This window comes from Papaver somniferum, unplaced genomic scaffold (assembly GCF_003573695.1).
Source record: "Papaver somniferum cultivar HN1 unplaced genomic scaffold, ASM357369v1 unplaced-scaffold_137, whole genome shotgun sequence".
In the NCBI taxonomy this organism is placed as follows: Eukaryota; Viridiplantae; Streptophyta; class Magnoliopsida; order Ranunculales; family Papaveraceae; genus Papaver; species Papaver somniferum.
In genome coordinates, this window is record NW_020622934.1 from 13722055 (window position 1) to 13747734 (window position 25680).

General features: G+C 37.8%; 2 protein-coding genes and 1 non-coding gene across 3 annotated transcripts; 2 read left to right on the top strand and 1 right to left on the bottom strand.

The window, feature by feature from the left end:
* The first annotated feature begins 14781 nt into the window (after window positions 1-14781).
* Window positions 14782-14853, top strand: TRNAQ-UUG. Its single transcript has one exon. It is a non-coding gene; the product is annotated as a tRNA-Gln (tRNA).
* A 54-nt stretch (window positions 14854-14907) lies between these two features.
* LOC113334958 (F-box/kelch-repeat protein At1g16250-like) lies at window positions 14908-17375 on the top strand. Its single transcript, XM_026581182.1, has 2 exons — window positions 14908-15713; window positions 16290-17375. Exons 1-2 carry the CDS (start codon window positions 15118-15120, stop codon window positions 16846-16848), a joined length of 1155 nt encoding a protein of 384 aa, XP_026436967.1. The 5' UTR covers window positions 14908-15117; the 3' UTR covers window positions 16849-17375.
* A 71-nt stretch (window positions 17376-17446) lies between these two features.
* LOC113334959 lies at window positions 17447-18722 on the bottom strand. The gene is made up of 3 exons (XM_026581183.1): window positions 18304-18722; window positions 18142-18220; window positions 17447-18052 (listed from the first exon to the last, which is right to left on the bottom strand). The coding sequence occupies exons 1-3, from the start codon at window positions 18316-18318 to the stop codon at window positions 17697-17699; spliced, it is 450 nt and encodes a 149-aa protein (XP_026436968.1). The 5' UTR covers window positions 18319-18722; the 3' UTR covers window positions 17447-17696.
* Window positions 18723-25680: the final 6958 nt, after the last annotated feature.

The window sequence follows — 25680 nt, forward strand, 5'->3', positions numbered from 1 at the left end:
AAAAAAAAAGAGAAGAAAAACTCATTCGGCTCCTCTTCAGTTTCAATTCGTGCAAAATCATCTTCTTATCTATACAAATCTATACAAATCATGTGTGATTACTGATTTGAAAACTAGGATTATTGTTGATGGTGGTTTATAGTCTAAGGCGAAAGTTGTCAAAGTATATCTACCTGACCCGACATCGGAAGTAATAGACCTTGATATGTCCATATTCCGCAAGGAATTTGAAGAATATATCAAAATCTGATGAGCGCCTATGTTGCTCTTCATATATTGTATTGAAACTCAAGCTCCTAGATGAATTGTTCACTGGTATAGACCCTAACGAGTATTTAAGCTCCTAGTTGCATTATTTTGGGAGAAGCTCGAACGAGCATAAACTGTTCAATGCAGTCTTAAAACCATCACAACCGTCCAACTTCGCCAGCCTGGTTGGACGGATTAAAAAAACTAAGAGTTGCTACGACCCAAAGTCGAATACTTGACAATAAAAAAATCTTTCTCACACAGACAAGTCTATCAAATGATCAACCTGTCTCCCACAGATAAACCCTAAAAGGTTTTGTTCCGTCTTTTGATAATAATCAAGGTGAACAAGAACCAATTGATAATCCGGTCTTATATTCCCGAAGAACAGCCTAGAGTTATCAATCACCTCACAACAATCTTAATCGTATGGTAGTGAAACAAGATGTTGCGGAATTACAAACAAAGAGACGAAGATGTTTGTGATTACTTTTTATATCTTGCCTATCGGAGATATCAATCTCAAGCCAATCAAAAGGATTGTACTCATACGATAGAAGATGCAAGATCAGATCACACAACTATGATAAAAGTAGTATCGGTCTGGCTTCACAATCCCAATGAAGTTTTTAAGTCGTTAACCTGGTTTTAGAAGAAGAAAACCAAAGGTTAAAGGAGAACCGACTCTAGTATGCAAACTAGTATCACACGTGAGGTGTGGGGATTAGTTTTGCACAGATACTAGAGTTCCCCTTATATAGTCTTTCAAATCAGGGTTTGCAATTAAGTTACCTTGGTAATAAAGCAATCAATATCCACCGTTAGATGAAAACCTGATTTCGATTCAAGATAATATTTATCAACCGTTAGAGCGAAAACTTAGCTTGTTACACACACTTGACAATGCACGCCTTTAGGTTTGTTAACCGTACACAACGTATGCACTTGTTGGTTCAACAATAGTTAACCAAATGGTTAGCATATGAGCATTCCATATCAACCATGTTCTTCTTCACCATAACTAGTTCAAATGATTTCAAATGAACTAGTTAGAGAGTTGTTCAATTCCAAGGAAATCTCATGTACTACACAAGACACAATTGAAGCAAAGATGATTTGATTCACTTGAATCGGTTCATGAACTTTTATAGCCACGGTTTGAAAACTGCATTCCTTAGTCTTTTTAAGTTTAAGTTCAGAAATCATCTTCAGATATATAACCTTCTCAAGTTCGCGGACTAGGTTCGCGGACTTAAGTTATCGGGCAGAGTTTACAAACTCCAGCAAAAAATCTCGGGTATGAGAACTTCGCCGGTTCGTGGACTGGGTTCGCGGACTTGGCTCACGCCATTCTTCTGGTTCTCTTGATCAACAAAGTTCGCAAACTTTGGTTCAAGGAATAAGACTTATACATAAATGTGTTTCCACAACAATGCTTATGTCCACCACTGGTTATGTAATCTAAACTCTCATTTAAATCATTGAAACATTCTTAGAGGACGTTATATAGTTGTTACACCATTTCTCGTCAAAGAAATTTTCAAGATGATTGAAACATATCATGACTTTCGTCACATGGTAAAGATAAACTTGGTTAAAGAGAAAATCTTACCAACTCATATTTCGAGATATAGATAGGCGAGTTATACTCGGCTCGAAATACCAAATGTGTATAATCAAAGTCTATATATATAGCATACGACTTCTTGTCTCAAAGAGTAGGAGATAAACTAGATCAACTTTTGAGTGATAGATAAGTTCAAGTCTTCCATACCTTTTTGTCGAGAAGTTCCACCGGTTCCTTGAGTAGTTCTTCTACTTGTATGATGAATCGCCATGAAATCCTTGAGCTCAACTACACTTTCTATCCTAGTCTGAGACTTAGCTATAATAGACTAGAAATCAACACTTATAGTTTTGATCACTAACATTGACAAACATGCTTGAGATAGTAACGCATGCGAGTTTGACCGGGCAATGCTCTAACAACAACTATCAACAATCTAAGCGTCCGACTCTCATTTCACATAGGTCAAATGAGACTCCACCATTCCCAGATTTTTCCTTTCCAATGGAAGAGGTGATTGAACTCTTGGAGGTCTGGATACAAGATGACGCCGTCAAGCTACCTCATGTCAGACGTCTTCCAACTAAACAAGAAATGGAAGATCCAAAGTGATGCCGCTTCCATAGGTTTGTCAACCATCCTACAAGTGACTGCAACAAATTGAAGCACATCTTCCAGGAAAAGATCGAATCAGGGGAACACCAACTAGGCGCTGAAGGAGTATACAAATACCATCCTCCTATTAGAAGCTGTTGCATGCTTTCTGGGGACTCCGTCTACAAAACTATGCACTCAACCATGGGACATGTGTGTGAAATTCTCTATTTCTCCAAGGCACAACGTCAAAATATATTTGCCGCTCTAAATTGTGTTGTATCAGGAAAACGAATACCTTCAATCGATGAAGCTGCCCCCCGGCCTAAATCTCTTCTGGAAGACATGATTGGCATAACCGGCTGGGAACTCTTGAACACTACTTATCTTAGAGATGTCGAGTAGGGAAAAGCATTGATTAACGCATGGACTACGAAGGTAAGTCCACAAGAGCCATATCGTATATCCCGAGGCTCAGACGCACGAGTAAGTCTTCTCGAAAAACCTCTTTTACAGTCTGTTAATCCTCATCTCACCAAGAACTGGACTTGATCCGATCGTCAACCCAACTGCGACTAGCCGATGTGAAGAGGAAGCTGGTCCCTGTCAATATTTTGTCAAATGTTTAGAAGAAGTCTCAATCGAGGATAAGAGGTCCAGAGGTCAAGTAGCAGGAGCCTTACCTAGTTTCTGAAATTAAACAAGGTGACTATTTCAAACTCTTTAGTAATGAAAACTAGGAGGAGTAACAATACACACTAGATAGCTTCCATCAGTTCCTGAAACATTATATTGCCATTTTCTGAGTATTTCCCTTGTTTTCATACAATACTTACAATTCATCCAAAATGTTTGCACCAATTTGCATTCATAGTTAATATTTCAGTGAAACACCATTTCTTTCAAAAAACAAAAACCTCTATTCTTCAAGAGCAGCCGCCTACCTGTTCAAAACAAAATCAAACCACAAAGGAACGTCTCGTCTTTCCAAAAAACCTAAAGGGAAAAGTCCTGGGAAGGAAATAAATGGGTTTAAGGGAAATCATTCAGCAACATTTCATTTTTTTATAGAAAACAATTTTATATCCCGAAGAGTAGCCTGCTTCAACTTCAACTTCTGAGACAGTTTCTCAATTTTCGATTTATGATTAGTGAGATTCATGGAAGGAATCCTATCCATTTCAGTTCGCAAATTTCGGATTTTGGAAATCCCTTAACATAACCAGGAAACATTAAATTCGAAATCTACACACATGTCTTGAGGATACTTCCGATATTCGATCACTCATCCAGAAGAAGCGTGCCTGATCATACTACACATTTGGTCATGGAAATGTGTCCATACTTCTTCAATATTCAGGCGTACAATTCAACATACTTCTTGACACGCTGAACCCCCCCAATTAACACGTGAATTACATGAGGAGCATCAAATTGAGGGTCGAGGGCGCAGTCACATCCTCAACATCGTCGGTCGCCTCCATTACTTCTCGGTTTTTCCTGCAACGTCATCCCGGATACATGCAACTCGCGCAAATCCAACAAAGACGTTCATCTTCTCAAAGCATTAAAACTATGAAAGAAGTTGGGCAAGACTAGTTCAAAGTTATCCAGATAATTCAACCAGTCAAACAGAGCAAAACATGTACATACACGTACATCCGAAGAATTGGAGATCACTGTAGTTGTTCGAGCGCCACCTGCAATCCTCTTTGACAGAACCTATTTCCCCTGGGGACTGCCTCCACCTTGCCTAGAGGATACCACTCATACAACCACCGAACAACTTAAAGTCAAGGCCTCTCTCAATCGAGCATAACGGAGTTCGGAAAATTTTGAAATTTACCGGAGAGGCTGGAGACAGAAATTACACATTCCAGTGAAGATCGATGGTACAACTTCTACACCCTCTGGTCCAGGAAGAAGAGTCGTTACGTGATTAAGATGAGTCCTAACAGTCGTATAGGACACTTTGAAGAAGTCATCATCCATATTGGGCGTGTATTTGGAATCAAAAATTCCCCTTGGCTTAGTAACAGAAATATTCCCAGATTGCTTTGTTGTTGTTGATACTCGCTCTACAGCTGCTAACAAAGAAAGTCAATCACATCGAATTAAATTGCAAAACAGGAAAGAGCATAAGCTCCCTTTACACTCGAAAATTTTTTAAATCCAGAAAGGATTTCTTCCTCTTGCTCATACGAACGGGATTCAGAGAATCTAGTTGAGATCCAAAGACTTGACCGGACATGCCGCTTCCTTTTTTCCTACCATTGATGATCAAGAGCATTAATTTGTTGGTATCCCCTGATTAGAAGTTGCTTCACCAGTACGACTGCAAGGGAAGTTCGAACCAAACGATATACCTTTGGTAACATCTATCTACTTCATCTTATTGGTTTTGTTTTTTCGTCCGTCACCATCTAGTGCTTACCCGCAACAGTGTCACTGTTACGTACTAAGCAGGGGACTTAATGTTGATGGTGGTTTTTAGTCTAAGGCGAAAATTGTAATAGTCTATCTACCTGACCTGACATCGGAAGTAATAGACCTTGATATGCCCATATTCCGCAAGGAATTTGAAGAATATATCAAAATCTGATAAGTGCCTATGCCGCTCTTCATATTTTATTGAAACTCAAGCTCCTAGATGAATTGTTCACTAGTATAGATCCTAACGAGTATTTAAGCTCCTAGTTGCATTATTCATTAATGAAATGGAGCCATTTAAAAGTGTTGAGTGCCTAAGCCTATTCACTCATATATGTATTCAGAAATTCAATATATTTATGTGTATAAAATTTACTCAGAATGGTGCATGTAGCAACAATCCCAAATATTCTATAAATTTTATCTTGCACTAGCATTATTCACTAATGCATGGTCTTCCTAGTGTTTTCCTATGCTATGTTCCCCAACGAACTCTCAATATTGGAATGACATGACGATTAAATGTTCGCTCGCAACAGAGTATCATGAATTTCCCGAAGTGTCAGTATTGAGACCTGCATGAAAACACTCACATAGGCTACACCACCCTCTGACAAAGAGATCAACGCGTTCGCACACCTTTTAATTAAAAATTGCGCGACCGCGCGATCGAACGCGTTTAAAGTCCTTAAGGAAAATCCGGACTGTTCACATCAGTCTCAAAAAATAATCACGGCCACACGATTTGGCCGCGTGACTTAACAAACTTAGACTACTCCTAGCAGAACTAGGCAATCACTATAGGGACCACCGACGGAACCACCAGTGCCCTAGTCAATCGAGTATTCTTTTGCTCATTCACAAACACTTCAAACGCCAACCTAAAGAGGGGTGACCGTGCTGTTTTTGGAGAATCTCGAACGAGCATAGACTGTTCAATGCAGTCTTAAAACCATCACAACCGTCCAACTTCGCCAGCCTGGTTGGACGGATTAGATCATCCCATGAATGATCAGAAAAGCGCTAACGCACACGTTGGCGGGGCCACTTTTCCTTCACCCAATCGGTTTCGCATGGCAAGGCCATGGAGCAATGAAACGTTTGCTCGAATCATGGCAGGCGTGATGCTTCTAAGGGTCGCGGAAGTCCACTAGTGTCTTAAATCGATCACAACCATCCAACTTTACCAGCCTGTGTGGATGGCTTAGATCGCATTTAGGACAATCAGGAAGGTGCACATGCGTTAAGCGTCATCCCAACATGGGCCTCACGTAATCGATCTCCCAAGAGGAGGATCACGGCGTGCCAAACCGCTTGGCCAAAGTCACGTGTGTGTGACTGATTCAAAAATCTAATTAGGGTTTGCGGCAATGCACTTCTGTCGTAGTTCGATCATGACCATCCATCTTCACCATCCTAAACGGAGGGTGTAGATATAGACTCAAGAGGTCCCATGGGTGTCAACGTGATCACCGTGGGCCCACCTTTGTGTGTGATCGGACGACCTATGCAGACTAGAGCCCCGCGCCTCGGAACGCACGCCCAAAGGTGGCTTTTAAACCTTTGCGGCAATGTACTTCTGTCACAAATCGATCACGACCACTCATCTTTGCCGGTAAAATTGAGTGGCCTAGATCGAACCTTTGTGGGACAGAGAGGTGTATACATGCACGCCGGCGGGCCGTCTCCATGCATGCCTGGTCGGTCCCTCCAAAATTAGCCCCCATGCTTGGATTCGATCAAGCCAAAGAGGGGATGTTGCGCACCTCTAAAAAAACCCTAAAACCCATCAATGGAAGCAAATATGTGCCATAAATCATCTCGTCCGTCCAACTTTTTCAGCTTGGTCGGACGGCTTGGATTAAAATTTAGGCGATCAATGAAGCGTCTCAATGATTACCGTCCGCCACTCTGCCACAGGGAGCGATCGACCAGATGGTGGCCCGCCCATGCGTCCTCCAAACGATCACTCGAAGATGGTTAGATGTGATGCCATTTTAAGACGCTTAATCCGCGACTTGTTCAATCAAGCCTTAAAACAACGATGTTTCATACATATCGATTGTTTTGAGCTGCTTGCTTAAAAGCGATGCATTACATGCATCGAGCATACACGATATTTCATGAATATCAATTCCATAAATAACTTAGTTATTTAACCGGATAGCAATGTATGCTATTTCTTGCGGCGGGTCCCACGATTCGACCCACTCATTCGAGACATCAAACATGTCACAAACTGGGGGATACTTACTGGGGTATTGGTCTGGTTGTTTACAGCGTGCGGCGTGCAACAAACCCATTACGAGAATGCGTCAGGAGGCATGGACGGTTAACGATGATGAGGGAAGTGGGCAAAGGCGTGATCGTGTGACAATAACCTACACGACCCCACTACTCCATCACTCAACTTCCTACACTTCCTACGAGATGAGGATTGCACTCAAATGACTTGTATAAATAGGTTCTTCAACCTATTTTAAAAAAACACGAACAACACAAGTGTTGTCAACACAGTATCCAGAAAAACACCCAGAACTGATAGCTTACATTATGCAAGCCAGTTCGACATTCTGATACAAGTCATAAACAACCAACACCTTCATAATCTCAAACACCTTCTTCGCTTCCCTCCCTAAGATCAACCCTTCTCCTTCACCTTGTGACCGAATTGAATCTGGAAAGGCCATTTCTTGGTTTAGGCTAGAGTCTTACAGATTGATCTCTCGAATCTAAAAGTACTCCCGTGCAGTGCATTGTTTAGGGTTTGAATTCGTTTCTCATCAACACACCCAAGTTTACCAAAACCAGTAGAAACAGTTTTCACCCGTAAACAGTTATCTTCTTCTATTTCTTTTAAGTTTAATTTCAATCCTAAAAACTCCATTTTCAATTTAGGGTTTCTGAAATTAGGGTTTTCAGAACAGATTGAGATTCGTGAAATTAATCATGTCCCAAAGCGAAAGAGGAGCATCCAATCATGTTGGTTCATTAAGAAATCCCTCAGTTTCAGTTGCATCACAATTACCTGTTGCATCAAACCAAGTTCAAGGTTCAGGAATTCATTCAACACTTGTTGTTGTTACACCTGCGATTCGTCCCACAGAAGAAGCATAAGAACAAATAGAAGTAGATGAAGATCCACTTATAGCTGAAGAAAAGAAAAAACTACGTTCAATAGGTCTGATGTATGGATTGATTTTGAAAGGTCAGTTGGAAAGAAGAAACTGAAAAGTGGGAAGGAGGTTGGGATACTGATAGTTGAATGCAAACATTGTAAGAAGATAATGCCTGCACCCAGTAACCAAGAAACCAGCCGCTTGCATCACCATTGTAAAACCTGCAAAGAAAATCCTGAGAATAAGAAAGGACAAAGAAAGATTACTATAATCAAAACAGGTAATGATCAAACAAGCTAGCTAATTGGAAGTATGATGCTGGTGCTATTAGGATACTTGTTGCCAAAATAATTGCTAAGCATGGTTATCCAATCACTATAGTTGAGCATCCATATTTTAGAGAGTTTGTTAAGTTTCTGAATCCTGCTGCTAGGATTTACACTAGGAATACAGTTAGGGAAGATATCATGAAACTAACAGCTCAGTTCAAACTGCAATTACAAGAACAATTTTACACAATTACATCTAAATGTAGTTTAACAAAAGATATATGGTCATGTAAGCATACAAAAGATGGTTATTGTTGTGTGACAATGCATTACATAGATGATGAGTGGAAACTGATTAAGAAAACACTAGCATACACTTTAGTGCCATCACCACATTCTGGAGAAGTTCTGGCATCTGTAGTGAAATCAGTAGCTCTTGACTGGAACATTGATAGTAAGCTTTTTGATGTAGCTGCTGACAATACTAGCTCAAACAACGTTATGATGGAAAATCTGAAGTCATGGCTTGATGGCAAAGATTGTCTAGTTCTTAATAAGGATTTGTTCCAAATGAGGTGTAGTAATCATGTATTGCACTTGATTTTTGGGTGTGGAATGAGAGTAGCTGCTCCATTTATAGATGCAGTTAGAGAGTGTGTGAAATATGTCAAGTCAAGTCTGGCTATAAAAGAGAGATTTGAATGTGTTATTGCCCAAGTTAAGCTTCATGCTTCAAGGTCTGTTGGTTTAGATGTGGATACCAGGTGGAACTCCACCTATAAGATGCTTAAAGGATGCAATTTTTTTGAGACAAGCTTTTGTTAGGCTGCCTGATTTGGATAATGACTTCAAGACACTACCAACTTCTCAGCAGTGACAACAAGGAGTGCATATATGTTAATGTTTGGAATTATTTGATGTGATTTCAACCAAATTTGCTGGGATTAAGTATCCCACAACAAATTTGTATTATAATGGGGTGCAAGAAGTTAATAGATGTATTAAGATCTAGGAATTAAGTGAGCATGAGTATATCAGAGACATGGACAAGAATATGAGGACATAGTTTAATAGCTACTGGAAAGAAAGTAACACTTTGATGGGTATTGGAGTTGTTTTAGATCCTAGGTATAAGGCTAGATGGGTGGAGTTTCTTATGAAGAGAGTATATGGTGTGCAAAACTATCAAAGTCACTATAACCAATTTGAGCTTGCACTTAATGCTCTTTAATGTGCTTATGAAACCAACACCACAGTTCCAGATTATTAAGATAGTGGAATGAATTCAGCTGGAATTGAGATCTCTGCATCTACAAAAACATCATATGAATTTGGTTATGATGATTTTATTATGGAAAAAAATGTGTTTGAGGTTAAGAAGTCAGAATTGGAGACATACTTAGCAGAACCAGTTCTTCCTAAAGGCACAACCACTGAAAAAATGAGATTTGATATCTTAAGTTGGTGGAAGAATCATGCTCCTATGTACCCAACTCTTTCAAGGATTGCAAGAGATGTATTGGTTGTTCCAGTGACAAGTGTAGCATCAGAATCAATGTTTATTGTTGGTGGTAGGGTTCTCACATCTCATAGGAGTTCATTAGCTCCAGATCTTATTGAAGCATTGCTTTGTTTGGGTGATTGGCTGCCAGATCTCAGTTTCAGTGACAGTGATAGTTTTATTAATGGTAACTTTCCTTACCTTACATCTTAATCTTTTATTTGCTTTTATATTTATTGGCCTATTGCACTGACATTTCCAGCTTAACTAGCACTTTTAATTTTCCTTTCAAAATGCAGAAGTTCGGGACTAAGGAGGAATGCATTTGCAGATGCAGTTGGCAGTGGTGATGGAGGAATGCATTTGCAGACTTATAATTGCTGCAACACATGGAGATGGAGTTTCTTTGTCTTTTCTTTTGCAAGAACGTGGTTTTTTATTTTGCTAGAACATCTGAACATGTAATTTGGTGGCATGGATTTAGAAAATGAACATCTGTATGGTTTTTTTTTTGTGGCATGGATTTAGAACTGGTTTTCTTGGATTTAGAACTTGTTTTGTGTAATTGTATGGCAGTCTGGAAGATTTGTAACCTGTTCTGTATCTGTTCTGTGACATACCGGATGGTATCGGAAAAATATCCGATATCCGGTACGTCCAATGTAACGGTAATGGAATTGAATTTCAGATTTCCGTCGGAACCTAACGGATATCGAATATCCAATAATTTTAATTGCAGCGGCAGTGGCAGAGCCAATATTCGTTACGTTTAGTGTTGTTGACAGCCCTATTCACACGTACTCATCACACAGATAAACATTTCAGTTATCTAACACCCCCCACAAGTGCAGAGTCTATGCATGAGCAGAAACACTGAGCTTGAGTCTTAGAGTGGAGAAACAAGTAGTAGAAAGTCCTTTGGTGAAGATATCATCCAACTGATCTTGTATAGAGAAAAATCTCACAACTAGAGATTTGGAAGCAACCAATTCTCTCAAAAAATAAAAAGCAATCTCAATGTGTTTCATTCTATTGTGAAAGATTGGATTAGCTGTCAAATAAGTGGCCCCCATATTGTCACACCATAACACAGGTACTCCACGTGCATTGATTTCTTCATCCATAACAGCTCTCCAGTTTGGATCTTTGCAGGCTTCAGTGTAGCATGTTGGAACAGTTATATCTTCACAAATAGATTGAACTTCAGATGCATAAATTCTTACTCTGGGTTTGAGAATTCCCATTTTGCCTCTTGTATCCATTGGATGTGCATTAATGACCTCAGAAATAGGTCGTGCAGGGGCATAAGTAGTATTTGAAGGGGATGGTGGCACAATATCTTCATTTGAAATAGCAGGCAAACTAGTAGAGTATGATAAGTCATGTGCAGATACAGGTGCAGAAGTAACAGACGTAGTTGGTAGTGTAACACCAGTTGGCTCATTTTTGAAGAAAGAAGCATACGGAAATTTGCCTTCATCAAACCTAACATCTCTTGAAATGATAATCTTGTTTGTTTTGGGATTGAAGCACCTATATACTTTATGCAAGTGACTGTATCCAAGAAATATATATTAATTGAACAGATCTAGGTTCCAATTTGTGATGATTAAAGTTTCTCAGACATGGATAACATGCACAACCAAATGTGTGTAAAAATAAGTAATCTGGTTTGAGGTGAAATAGATATTCTAATGGAGATAAATGATCAAGTTTGGGTGTTGGCAGTCTGTTGATCAGAAAATTAGCAATTTCAAATGCATATGACCAGAAAGACAAGGGTAAGGATGCATGATAAAGTAGATCCAAACCAGTTTCAACTATATGTCTGTGTTTTCTCTCAGCTGTGCCATTTTGAGCATGAGCATGAGGACAAGAGACTCTATGTCCTATGCCACAATAATTAAGATAAGTAGAGACATTTCTATATTCTCCTCCCCAATCTGATGATTGAACATATTTGATTTTTCTATTAAGCTGATTCTCAACAAGAGTCTTGAATTTTATAAAAGTTGGGAGAACTTCAAATTTATGAGCAATTGGATACAACCATGTAAATCTGCTAAATGAATCAATAAAGGACACATAATATTTGTACCCATTCACCGAACATAATGGTGAGACCCAAACATCTGAGTAAACTTAATCTAGAGGACCAGTTACATTATTTGAAAAACTAGAAGGATAAGGGAGTGCATGACTTTTAGCTAACTGACAAGATGAACAAAGTGTTGAAGATAAATAAGAATCAATAAGCTCATTGCCTGATGACAGAACATGCTTGAGAGTATGGTAAGCTGGATGACCAAGCTTATTGTGCCAACTTACTGAAGAAGAAACTGCAGAGGAGAATGCTTGCTTGAGTTGAGCTGATGTGAATTCCATATGATATAAGCCATCTTTAACAGGACCATGGATAAGAACTTTGTTGGTAACCAGATCCTTTATAAGAAATTTATCAGAATAAAATTCAAAGTAACAATTATTCTCTTTAGTAAATTGAAGCACATAGATTAAATTCTTGGTGATAGAAGGCACATGAAGAACATTAGATATAGTGAATTTAGTAGAGTCATTGTGCAAAACAGAAGATCCAACATGAGTTATGGTCAAACCTGAGCCATTTCCAACTTTCACTTGATCAGAACCTTGATATTCAGAGTGCAGGTTAAGGTTAGAGAGATCAGAAGTGATATGATGTATGGCTCCAGAGTCAGGAACCCATCCATGAGAAGAAGAAGGAGAGCCAGAATCATCTTGATAAACAACAAATGCCTCAGGTTCAAGGTACCAATATTCATCACAATCATCACAATATGAGTCAGTGGAAGTATAATAAGCATGCATTGCAGAGTTGTCACTAGGTGCATATTTGTATTTGCATTGTGGAGCCAAATGACCAGGTTTCTTGCACAATTGACACTCTATGTAGCTGTTGTATCTCGGTGGAGGAAAGAAATTGTTGTAATTTCCTTGATGACCAAATCTAGCACCAAGCCTTCCATCTATAAAACCTCCTCTGAATCTTCCACCATTTTTGTTGCATCTAAAACCAGAATTTCCAGATCTGCCAAAGTGAGGAGCAAGAGAAGAATTGGACCAAGATGAATTACCATAGTAGGATGCACCAGATGGATTTTGATACTCATTGTATGAAGGAGTATTGTGTGGGTAAGCATTTGAATTAGGGTAGTGGTGATAAAATTGAGGTGTTGGTTGAGAAGGTTTGTGTTGGTGTCTTACATTTGCAGAAGCAGCAGTAAGATCAAGTTTAGACTCAGCAGTGACTCTAGCTTCTTCAGACAACAACAAACCTAAAAGTTCTGATGAGGTAATAAGGTTTTAATTCTTAAGTTGTTGAGTACATATGGAGGTATTAAAGGCATTGTACTCAGATGGTAAACCTTGAAGAAGATGAATTATCAAATCTTCATCAGACACTGTTCTGCCAATTTGAGCTAATTGATGTAAGATGGAACATGCCTTGTTAAAATAGATCAACATCGAGTCTGAACTTTTCTTTAAACCAATCAAATCAGTTTTAAGTTGTAATAGACGAGATTTAGTAGACGAATTATAATTTTTTTCTAATCGATTCCAAATCTCATGATAAAAAGTGCAATATATAACTTGAGAATGAATTTCTTCTGTACAAGCAGAAAATAACCAAGATAAGAGAGAAGAGTCTTGATTTACCCAGTAGGTGTAAGATGGATTTTGAACAAATTCATTCTCAGGATCATTATCAACAAACGCATCATCGGCGACAATCTTAGCTCCTTCTGCAGATGTACGACGAAAATACTTCACAGGACAGTAAAGAGATCCACCTACAAATTGAAGTAGGTTATAACTCTTTAGTAATGGAGCAATTTGAGATTTCCATAAAATATAATTGGTTGCAGATAATTTTGATGGGGGTTTGAAAGTTAAAGGAATATGTTTATCAGAAGTTGTCATTGAAAGCTGATTTAAGAAAGAGTAATGGAGTTAGGATTGAAATCCGGTATCTAATACCATGTTAAAAGAAATAATGTCGTTGGACAATCTTCTCTGGTTTTAATAATTCAACATCATTCTTTCTTACAGACTCAATTCACAGATCTCTGACTTTTAAACACCTGAACTTAATGACCGGTTTAGTAGGTGACCAATTCACACTCACCAAACATTAACCGACACCTGACAGTTACACACACACGTACTCCACACAGTTACATGATCACTCACATGTACTCATCACACATATAAACATTACAGTTATCTAACATTGCAGGTGACTAAATTTCAAGGGGACTAATTCCCTTCATGTCAATAACAACTCTAGATTACGTAATAAACATTGACATGAAAATCGATCCAACATGAGGAAAAAAATAAACTCAAAGATGGAATATACAAACAAGTATTTTACCTCTCTATACAGATCCAAGTGAATCAAAGGGTTTGCTTCAGTGAATCTCCTTAAAATTAAAATGGATTGTTTTGCTTGAGACAGAAAAGAAGAAAATTTTTGTAGATGAAGCAACATTTCGTCTCCGTTTTTAGCGGTATACTTTCTAGACTTGAGAAATATCAAATATCTAATCCAAACCGTCTATTTTGATCCACGGTTCAGAAACAAGTAGTAAAACATGTAAAGTTTACAGAAATGATTAACCCACCGTGAAAAGAAATCGTGGAACATACCATGTGAGAGGGGGTGGTGGGGCCCGCTTCAGCCCACCCATATCCCAATGCAGAGAAGGTTTAGCTGGGACCGTCCATCCTCATTTAGGTGCATTCTACGGTGTTGGTTCACGTCGGTGTGTATAGCAAAGCTGTAAAGTTTGACACAAAAAGATATTGGCACCACGTAACATTGGGTGCACTGATGCCGGGCGTTATATATTATTTTCGATAAAAAAAGCTTAGAGACAGATAAATTCTTTACTTTGCCCATATTAGAGGTTAAAAGATGTTGAAACTGATTTTCACCGACTGACTACACTACAAATTTGGGGAGCTGTAATTGCAATAAATTGTGCTTTCACAAAAAACGTACACCAAATTGGTTCTATGGAGTAGTGGTTAGCACTCAGGACTTTGAATCCTGCGACTTGCGTTCGACTCCCGGTAGGACCTCTTTTTTTGGTTTCCATTTCTGTTTTCTTACTTATCCTCGTTTTTCCCTTAGGAGTGTCATTAGGTTTTTCATTTCTCCATCCTTCCTTCCATTTTTGCTGCTGCTCTGAAATGTAAGCCCTCTTCAAACTCCTCTTACACAAATTTTATCTCGAAACCTCATATCTCCCCCTCCCTTCCTCTCAATATAAAATCTCATTTATCACATATTTTCATAAGTTAGGGTTCCAATTTTCATAAGTTGGGGTTCCAATTCGAAAAACTATGACCCAACCAAACAGTGAATCAACACATCACGAACCAATAATCCCAGGATTACCAGATGACTTAGCTTTCAGATGTTTAGCAAAGTTATCTCACGGATATCACGGTCTGCTTGAATCTGTTTGTAAAACATGGAGGAACACAATCCGGAATCCAGATTACTTTAGTTTGAAATCTAGAGAAAATTGGTCCGGGAAGTGGTTATTTGTTCAAACTGAAGGGACTCATAATCACTGGATTGCTTATGATCCTGATGCTGATAGATGGCATCCGTTGCCTGAGATACCATATCAGAATCCGGGATTGCATCATTATGGGTTTTCGTGTGTAACTGTGGGTAGTAGGTTTTTGGTTATTGGGGGTTTTTATGCCCCAAGGGATGTGGAGATTGTGCATCAGAGGCATTTGGCTACTAATGATGTTGTGATGTTTGATGTGTTTAAGAAAGAGTGGTCTAGAGTAAGTGGGATGAGGACGGCAAGGGGAAACTTTGCTTGTAGTGTTGTTTGTGGTAAGGTTTATGTTGCTGGGGGACGGGAAGTGCATGGAACTATGGGAATTGATCTTGCTGAAGTCTATGATCCATCGGAGGATAGGTATACTTGTTTTCCAGTGTTTTATCTTCTGTTTTAGTTTGTTTAGTACGAGATATGTTGCGTCTGCTGTTCATATCTTCATTTTTAAATTGCTTGCTACTGTCTTATTTTTTAAGACAAATTTTGGTTGTGGTTACAAACTTTAGATGTGAATTTTTGTAGCTTATCATGTATGATAAAATGCATTCGGTTCTTTTGGGATTGACTGTCATATGTTTAGTGTGCTTGGAACTTCCATGTTTAGATTCCTATTTCGAACAAAAAAAAGGTAATGCTTCTGGGCGCCAGACAGTGCGGAATCAGACACTGAAAAGCTTACGATTATTTATACAAGTTTTTATATCTGAGGAACTAAACAATTAGAATAACAATTAGCTCATCGGAACAAACCAAGTAAACTGCTTTTCTGAAATTTAGAATTTATTGTATGTCATTTTAGAGTTGTCCATCTGTCGGAGTATATAGAGACATCTGGTCACTTTTGATATTTAGTCGAATTTCTTTCGAGTCTAATGGAGTATGTAATTAACTCAATTTCTTTAAATTCACTTCCTTGCTCAACCTGCCTGTTTGCAGATGGGAGGAACTGCCGCCTATGCCTGTCCCGCAGATGGATTGTATTGGAATGTCTTATAAAGGTTGTTTTCATGTTTTAAGTGACCATGTAGGCCTGCCTGACCAGAATCCCACTGTGATTTTTAGCCCATCAGATAAAACATGGCATACGGTCGAAGATATCTGGCCTTTCTCTAGGGCTATGCAATTTGCAGTCACAGTTGTTGGGGATGACAGGGTATACACTGTAGTTGATTGGGGTGAGAGCTCCATCAGAACCAGGGACAGGGATCAAGGGGAGTGGTACAATGTAGGTCCTGTTCCTCCTGTGCTTCTCCCAGGTCACAGCAGGCCGCTAGAGGCATTCGCTTATGGTTTTGCTGCACACAGGCAGAACTTGTATGTTGTTGGAGGGAAGGTTCTTAAGTGGGAGGAATTGGGTGCTGGGAGGTTTGACATTGTGAAGCTGGATGTAGTAAGAGTTTGTGATCCTACAGTTGTTCCGTTGAAGTGGAGGGAGACTAGACCAATGCGCGGGGCTTGCGGAGCTGTCACCGGATGTGCTTTCCTGGAAGAGTGACTAATAACTTTCTTCTTCTTCTTGGATGCTTATTAAGATCTCTGTTCAAACTATTTACCTGAACTGAATACACTTGGAGTTAGTGGCACAAATGCATGAGCTTCGGATTCCTTTCCATTGATCTGCAAACTCGGGGCACAAACATGTATGATGTTTTGCGGTGATATCTGACCAAGAATAACTGTTTGTCTCAGTGTAAGTTATCTGTAGGTGTTGGAAAAAGCAAAGCCTGGAAATTGCCAATCAAGGATTTTAACTTCTTGTTGAACTGGGAGCGCGACCGTGTTGTCAGAATAAAGATCTGTGAGGAGTCCGAGAGGAAGAGAATGCTGGTTGAGGTTGAGGAGGGAGAGATTTGCTATCCGATGTAAAATGCAGGCAAACCACTCTTAGTTCTTACTCGGCCATATTTAACTTTCTTTTTTTGTCATTTCTTTTTGCATCTGTCCTGAAATCGAACTGGAAGTGATGATCCAATAATGTGCATACACTAATTTTACAAAGAAATCATATGTTGGTTTCACCAAGCAAGTGGAGTTAATCTGGAATTTTACAATTTTAGCGAGCTGATATTGCAACTTGCAAGAGAGAATAGTATTATAATGTATGCCAAAACTGAATGAGTCGAATTGCTTTGATTCCAAGGTAACACCAAGGAGTCCAAGGACAATTGATACTGGAATTATATACATATATGGACAGGACAAGCAACATCAAGGTACAAATAAACTAATGCAATTACTTGCAGAATAGAAGCAAAATTGGAAGGGAAAAGTAAAAAATGGATGCATACATGCCAAGCAGAGTAGCTACCCAGAACAATTGGACAACAAGAATGAATCAGTCTTTCAGAGGATGGAACATTCTCCTGGAGCATCGTTGCATACGACCTTGTAACACTCGGGCTGCGTCCTAATTCTGGGAGGACACTCATATGTAATTCTGGGAGGACAGTAATCATATGTGGTTCTTGGAGGACAGTCATAATAAGAAGAGTCATAGTTACAATTGTTATTATACCTATAATAATCACCCCAGTTTGGGCGATTCAATTCTTGAACGCTCCTGCCAGTCTTAACTTCAAGAAGGTCAACTGTCTTCCCCTTCCCAGACTTACCAACCTTCTTCGCAATCAGACAAGGATTCACCTCTCCGATCACCGTTAATTTTTGTCTCTCACCATCCAAGGTTACATATTCAACTCCTGCATTCATATACTTGTAAATATAAATCAATCGGAAAAGGGAAAAGAAACATAAAGCAAGAAGTAAAAGTTATACAGGTAGCACATACCCTTGAGCTTAGCAACAGCCTTCATGATATCAATCTTGTCCTCTGGAGTCTTCATGCCCACCTTCATTACTGCTTTCTTCTGCAAATTTATATAATCATGAGTGATTTTCACCTTCAAGAGATATATAAGATTAACCATTCGGTATAAGAAAGTACACGTACCTTCATATTGGACATGGTTGGTGCCGGACTGGTAGCTTTTCAGTATGGTTGATTCGGGCACTTTTTTCTTTTTTCCTCCTTCAGAATGAGCAGCAATTGAACTAATTAGCAAGCAGGCAGGCAATAATGTTTGCTTGCTGCTCTCTGCAATGATTAGGAGCTGATATTTATAATAAGTACATTACACTGGCGCTTCCGCAAGTCAATGCCGCGGTGTAACCAAATTCTTGGAAATTCTGCTTAGCTACAAAGATCTGGGGTTTGTTAGAATCTACGTATATTAGTCAAACCAGTAATCATCCAAATTTCTTAATTAGAAATGCAGTACTCGTGATGATGCGAGAAAGATACATATATTATGCTGTAATACTTTTTCAAAAACAAAACGTATACTACAGGAGAATTCAATTGTATTCAAATGAAACATCACTGTAATCCCAATCTTATTCAAATTTAGGAAATTAACTGCCTAACTTTAATAAATGTTTAACAGGAAACTTGTTATCAACAGGTATTTGATTGCTCGAATTGAGTATGAGGTAAGGCTACTGATGGGTATATACGACGTTAGTTGAGAGAACTTGAGAAGAGAAATGGTCATAACCCGAGTTAAGAACCGCATAATCCCGCGTTCCTGGGGTTAGTAATGTCGACATTAGTTTTCTTCTTTGGTCTTCTTGTTTAATGTATTATAATGGCAATTGCTATTGCAGTTCAGGAACTAATATCACAAGTGACACAAGCTGAGCAGACTAATTGGGGACTAGAAGGCGCAGTGTCCACACCAAGAATTTCGAAAAGCGGTAGTTGTTGTTGGATGTGTCCTTAGGTTAGATTCTACTGGTTGCCTGTCCAACAAGGTACTATTGGAGCTGCGGATCCTTCCTCCTTGTCAAGACTTTGTGGAAAAGCGTCCAACATCCCTTCATTATATTTTTAGGACCTGCTCAGTAGTACACATCCTAATGCATACCCGACAAAAGACAGCTCCAGGGAATCTAAACTTTCTAGATTGAGGCTTGCGTAGATGGCGGTACAGGAGGTTGGAAATTATTAACAAATCCCCAATCAGATTAGTTGTTCAAGTCAATCCAAGCAAGATCTCTGAGTATTTATAAAAAAAAGTTATTTTATTGGCACCTTGAATTAAAAAAATATATATACTAAAAGGGATTATTACCAAAAACTTTTGTGTACAGATTTAGGATTTTACTATTTGGCGGTGGGTTAGTAATTCGGAATTTGGCAGATGTCAGGAACGAGATAAACGTACAAGTGTTATCTGGATTCATGAAATTTAGATTCCGTCAAAAATCCAATCAATATTCCGTGATTCGAGGATAATTCGAAACTGCATATGTAGGTGTATACATTTAAGAGATATAAATTCAGTACGCGTAGTATTGAATAATGAATATATATGATAATCGAGTAGTATAACGGTTAGTGGTTTAAGTGCAATATATATCTCAACCTCCCTTCCCAATTCTATTACCTCTGTTTAAGGTCTGGGAGAAGATCTCCACTTCATCAATGACACCCAGGTCAAGATATGTAACCCTTAAAGACAATACAGATTGTCATGGTAATCACAATTATGTAAACTCTTTCATGGAAATTGTCGGAGCTAACGAAACTTATCAAAATTTCTTCGAACCTCAGCCTTTCTTTGAGGATCCGAGTTTATTTGATAATCCATTGAATAGTTATGCTAGAATCCAATCTTTGAAATCATACTCAGACATACCACTACCTGTAGAATTGTTATTAGGAAAAAGAACTTTCCCTTTCAATATACTTGAAAATTGCAATATTCTTTCAAACCAAATAGCGGATTCAAATCAAGAGAGTAGTTCAGATCTTAACCGAGTCAGTGAGTTTCACCGATCCAATGATTTGGAATCATTTCCTATTACGGGGTTACTACATGATATCTCTAACCCTGTTTTGGTTAGAACTAGTTCTCCTTCTCTTATTCAAGGTAGAATACTTTTATTTTCTGATTATTAAAATGTTAGGGATTCATTTGAATCCCCAATTTCAACTTGTTCTTCATTTTCTTTCATTACAAATCTTAATTCACCAATTTGTACTCCAAACCCTGGATTCAAGTTATCTATCTATGATTTTCCTGATACTGTCACTGAACCGACTTTTCATATTTTCATTCTTGATTTTTCAAACTCATTTTTTTCGGAAATTTTATCTCTATACCTTTTGACAAAGAATTTTTTCCAAATTGACCAATATGGATCCAACTTATAAGAACAACAAAAGGAACAAACATCATACCTCCCACTTTCGTTCTCACTATCACCCTCACCAATGCGACATGATAAGTTACAAGTTTTTCTTTCTAAACTCTCTATTTAAAGTTACTGCTTTAGACCTAGTATTTCATCTTTCACTTTATAATTCCTTTACGTCTGTTAATTAAAATTAAATGTAGGTAAAACTCAGAACTAGCTTTATCGGTTTCTTGATTTCCAATAATAGATATTTCCACTACATTAGTTAAAAATGGAATTATTAGCATGGAATGTGCAAGGCCGTGGTAACCCATACTCAAAATTATCCAAAACAACTCAATCGAACTGAAAACCAGATTTTTTTTTTCTTTTTCTTTCTGAGACTAAGTCTCAAAGACCTTTAGTTAAATCCTTAGTGTCTTCATTCCATAATTATCATATAATAGATCTTATAGGTTTAGCAGGAGACGTGGTTATCTCATGGGTAGATTATTTTTTTTTTGATATAGTACAATGGAACATAAATATGATCAACATAATAGTAAAAACTAACTTTGATACTAATAAATGGAACATAAACACGAATCGTCTCACTAACGGTCCTAGTGAATTTTTAGCAGATATGCAAAGACTTATTTTTTAAATATGTTTTGGCATTGCTATGACTCTCATAAACACCTATAAGACATCTATGATCACTAAAACACTTTGTGCATGTGTATCAAGATTAAATTCTTAGGTGTTTAAATGAACACGATATTGCTTATTAGTGTGAAAAGCATATTTGCCAAGAACTATCATTATACACGGTTCACGTACCCGAACCATTGTGTATATCCTTCTATGTGATTTCAAGATAAACTTCTCATATGATTGCGAAAGTGTTTGCATGAATCTCAAGTTATCTTATTAGCTTGAATTATAAGCAACCCTCGGTCTTGAACATTTATAAATAAAGAGGCCCGTTCAACTGAGAAATTCAATCCCTAACACTCCGTATCCTAGTTCATTGATAGACTCGTCCTTTATTGAGCTAGGTTTCCTCTGAGAAACATAATTAGGCTTATGACTTAAAGACTTCACTTGGGGATTCGTGAAGCTAGCTCCGAGTATCTTTACCTTGATAGTTTATGTATGCTGATCTTGTTTTCCTGTTACTGAGGTTCACGTAATCTCTTTCAGGAAAGATAGATATAAATCACAAAGTTCTCTTGTCTCAGACTTTGTGATTCTTTAAGATAGATATTTGAAATTTTTTCCTAACTGATTAGTTCACGATTGCTCTTGAAAGGTGGTTAAATCCAGGCTTCTCAGCTAACTAAGTGTAAGTGTTCCGGATTTGTGAGGTTTGCTAGCTTTGTCTATAGCATACATATTTCCAAGCCTTGATCTTTGATCTAAATGGAAATCAAATAGGCTTATCTGTTAGAGGCATATTGGTTAAAAGGTATTTACTTAGGTTGAAGAAACTCTTAGGCTGTAAAGGACGTCAGCTAGGGGAATCAATTGCATAGAGCCTTGCGAGATTCAAGAGACGTAAGGAGCGCGACTGTAACTGAATCGCTTGGAGGGTGGATTTAGTATCAACTACATTCCAGTGTGAAGTATGATAGTAGGATAGTATTTATAGCAGATTAATACAGTTTGGTCTTCAAATCCGGACAAGGTCCCGGTGTTTTTATGCTATTGCGGTTTTCTCGTTAATAAAACTTTTGGTGTCTTGTGTTTTTCCTTTTCCACATTATTTATCTTTATAATAGGATTTACACAAGTAGTACTGTTAGAGCATTGCTCGGTCGAACTCACAAGTGTTGCTATATGTATCAAACTTGTTGTCAAAACTATATCTTGATTTCTAATCGACATGAAAAATTAAAGAATCCTCTGCAATTATTAAAAACAAGAAACGTCATGTTAAGAGTAAGAAGCTTCGTTGTCTTAAAAATTGCTAAACAGTCTGTATAAGGAATGCAACATAAGGAGATATGTTGACGAAGATGTTTTTATGGACTTTAAAAAAACATTGAAGTTCTTGGAATACATTGTTATGATCATAACTAAGGAGGTGCCCATCCATAGTTCAGTATCTGATAAGACTTGCTATCAGTGTGGGAAACCTGGGCATGTCAGAAAACGTGTACAACTGCTACAGTTTTGACTACTTCAGATGATATCGTTAAATCATCTCTTGATCACCATGAGGATGAAGAAACTACTCCAGAAAACTATCACGCCAGATTGGTTTGTGAGTCGGCTGCTCATCCAACCTCTTGTTAGCAAGATTCTGGCTTCACCCCATCATGTATCAATTTTAGATGGGGAAAGTTATTTTAAAGGGTTGTTTCTATTTTTTATGTGTTTCGTATTTTATGTATCATGTGTTTAAAATCCATGATCACATCACTAAATGAAAAAACTTGTAACAAACTATGATCATAACATCACAAGTTAAAGTTGTCGAGCTGGCTCCAATTTCACGATGTCGTAAATTCAATATAAATTACGGGTCTTCTATTTTGTGTGATTATCAATATGTTTTCTTGTGTTCTAGAATTTTTCCATACAACTAAGAATAAGATTAACTATCTTATTAAAATTGATAATCTTATCAAATTTTGGGATTGATCCGAAATTCAAAAACATGATATGATTGTATCTCCTGACGGATTATTTTGTATTTTTTTAAGATTACACGTACTCCCCTACTATTTCTTCCTCTGTAAGTTCTCGAACGGGATTAAAAGTTGAGACTAGGGTTTCTGAACCGGTATGAAATATTCATGTTTTAAAGGTTGATTATTTCACCCTTTTCTTATTTTCTCTCTTAAAAGCAAGGAGGTGTATCAAGAAGAACTCAATCCTGAAAATACGAGGGCAGCCGAACACACCACAATCTTTAATTTATCCACCTATGAGTCCTCTTACCGAAAGTGATTTTCTATGGACAAAGTCGAGACAATACTACATATCGGTATTCACAATTTGTGTGATTTCTATGGATACGAGATCGAGACAATACGACAATCAAAGTGTGATTACATGACAATAGGTTTGGACTTAACCAAACTCTATAGGATCACTATCAAGTAAACCATAGTTAACGTATGTGTGATTTACTTTGAATTATAATAGCAACATTTATAATTTCGGAAAGGAAAAGTAAATGACACAGTAAAATTTTGTTAACGAGGAAACCGCAAATGCAGAAAAACTACGAGACCTAGTCCAGAATTGAATACTCTCAAAATTAAGCCGCTATACAAAATCTAAACCAACTTCGTATAGTTGAGACCAAGCAACTAACCCTAGTTCACTTAGTTTCTTCAGTATCCCTGCGCTTCCGACTTCGATGAGTGCACGCATTGGGAAAATTCCCTTGGATCGTATTCCAAACAGTAAAGGAACAATAAATCTGTTTGGTAACAACTCTATTGATTCTTTAAGATAAAGATATCTCAAGTCATATGCAAAGGCTCGTACGTTTAAACTAATAAACTCCTTTGCCTGGTTAGATCAATCCAATCTCTATTACCTAAGTAATAAGATTCAAATTTGTAACAATCAAAATAGATCTCAAGAGAACTATTAGGCGTTACCGATCTCAAGCAACTAATCAATCGAATAAATCTGATTCTAGTTGGATCCCAGCCGATCAAGGTTTGTGCTACACAAAGATATGAGAAACCAATAAAAAATCTTCTTCGTCTTCAAATCTTCTTTAATCTTCAATTAAACCTGCACAACACCACTTGAATCTCTTGTGATCAATCACGCACAGAATGGAGTCTGTTAACAATGGATTATTACAAGATTTCGTTAGATCTACAAACAGTTCTAAAGATTCCGTCGATACTTCGATCGAGTTTGAGTGAATCTTGTATCAGAAGAGAAGATTCTCAAGAATAAACAAACTAGGTGCAATCAAAGTTTCAACAACTGTTAGTCAATCAAATCAATCGAAAACAAATAAACTGCAATTATCTAGTTTCCCACCAATGGTACTTGTAGAGCTTATTGATCCAATAAAAGTCTTTAAACGAGCGGTCGTAAGAGATTTCGCCTAATTAGGGTATTTTCCTCTTCGATTAGACGGCTCCACCAGAAACAACAATAAGATGAAGTTTTCCTGGCTCTTAGGATAGTTTGCTAGAAATGCAAACTTAGGTATTTATAGACCAAGGATGTTTGGACACCAAGGAATTTCCAAAACCGAAATTATTCTCAAGATATGCAATAAATGCCCATTCGGTTTTCATAATTCCTGGAAATTCTTTGTCCAATATTTTCCGAAATATTTCAAAGAAAACTCCAATTAGTAAATGCACATTACTAATTTTTATTCTCTAGAGATATGCATTTAATTGCTGGTAATTAAAGCATATAAAACTAACAACCTTAATTAAAAGATTCTTAATTTATTTCGGAACGAGATCTCCTTGAGTAATTAAGGAATATCTTTGAACAATAAAAGATAAGAGTTACTGTTCTTGTTCAAAGTATGTTGACATCTTTTATTTGTAAATCATCTTTCATATTTACAATCTTGGAATCGATTATACCACACTTCCAAAAAAGTTTAGAATTGGTTCATCTGTATTCCAAGACAACTATGTGATTGATGAAATATCAAATCACATTCATGGGTTCAATCGGTTCTACCAATCACTGGGATCAATTATACCTTAATATGGGACACTTGTGATCGGTCACACAAGTTACCAGGACCAATTACATCAGTTACCAGGATCGGTTACATCAATTACTAGGACCGGTTACCATATACACATGGTATTGCTTGTGATCGGTCACACCAGTCACTAGGATCGGTTACACCAATTACCAGGATCAGTTACACCAATTACTAGGACCGGTTACATCAATTACAAGGATCGATTAGACAATTCTATTGTGATCGGTCACACCAATTACTAGGATCGGTCACACCAATTACAAATATCGATCATACCATCTCAGGTGATTACTTAGGATCAGTTACACTAATTAATCAAAACTAGTCATACCAAATTATAAGTCAGGCGTTGTGATTATTTATACCAAGATACATAACAAGTTATGATCGGTTCTACCATCTCACGCATATTAGTAATCCAAATATTTGCAATGAATA

Bases quoted from the DNA above. Each gene is read 5' to 3' on its own strand.
- LOC113334958 (XM_026581182.1), top strand. From the start codon at position 15,118: ATGACCCAACCAAACAGTGAATCAACACATCACGAACCAATAATCCCA. The intron at 15,714-16,289 runs GTATACTTGTTT...GCCTGTTTGCAG, and splicing joins TATGATCCATCGGAGGATAG to ATGGGAGGAACTGCCGCCTA.
- LOC113334959 (XM_026581183.1), bottom strand. The intron at 18,053-18,141 runs GTATGTGCTACC...ATATGAATGCAG, and splicing joins GGCTGTTGCTAAGCTCAAGG to GAGTTGAATATGTAACCTTG.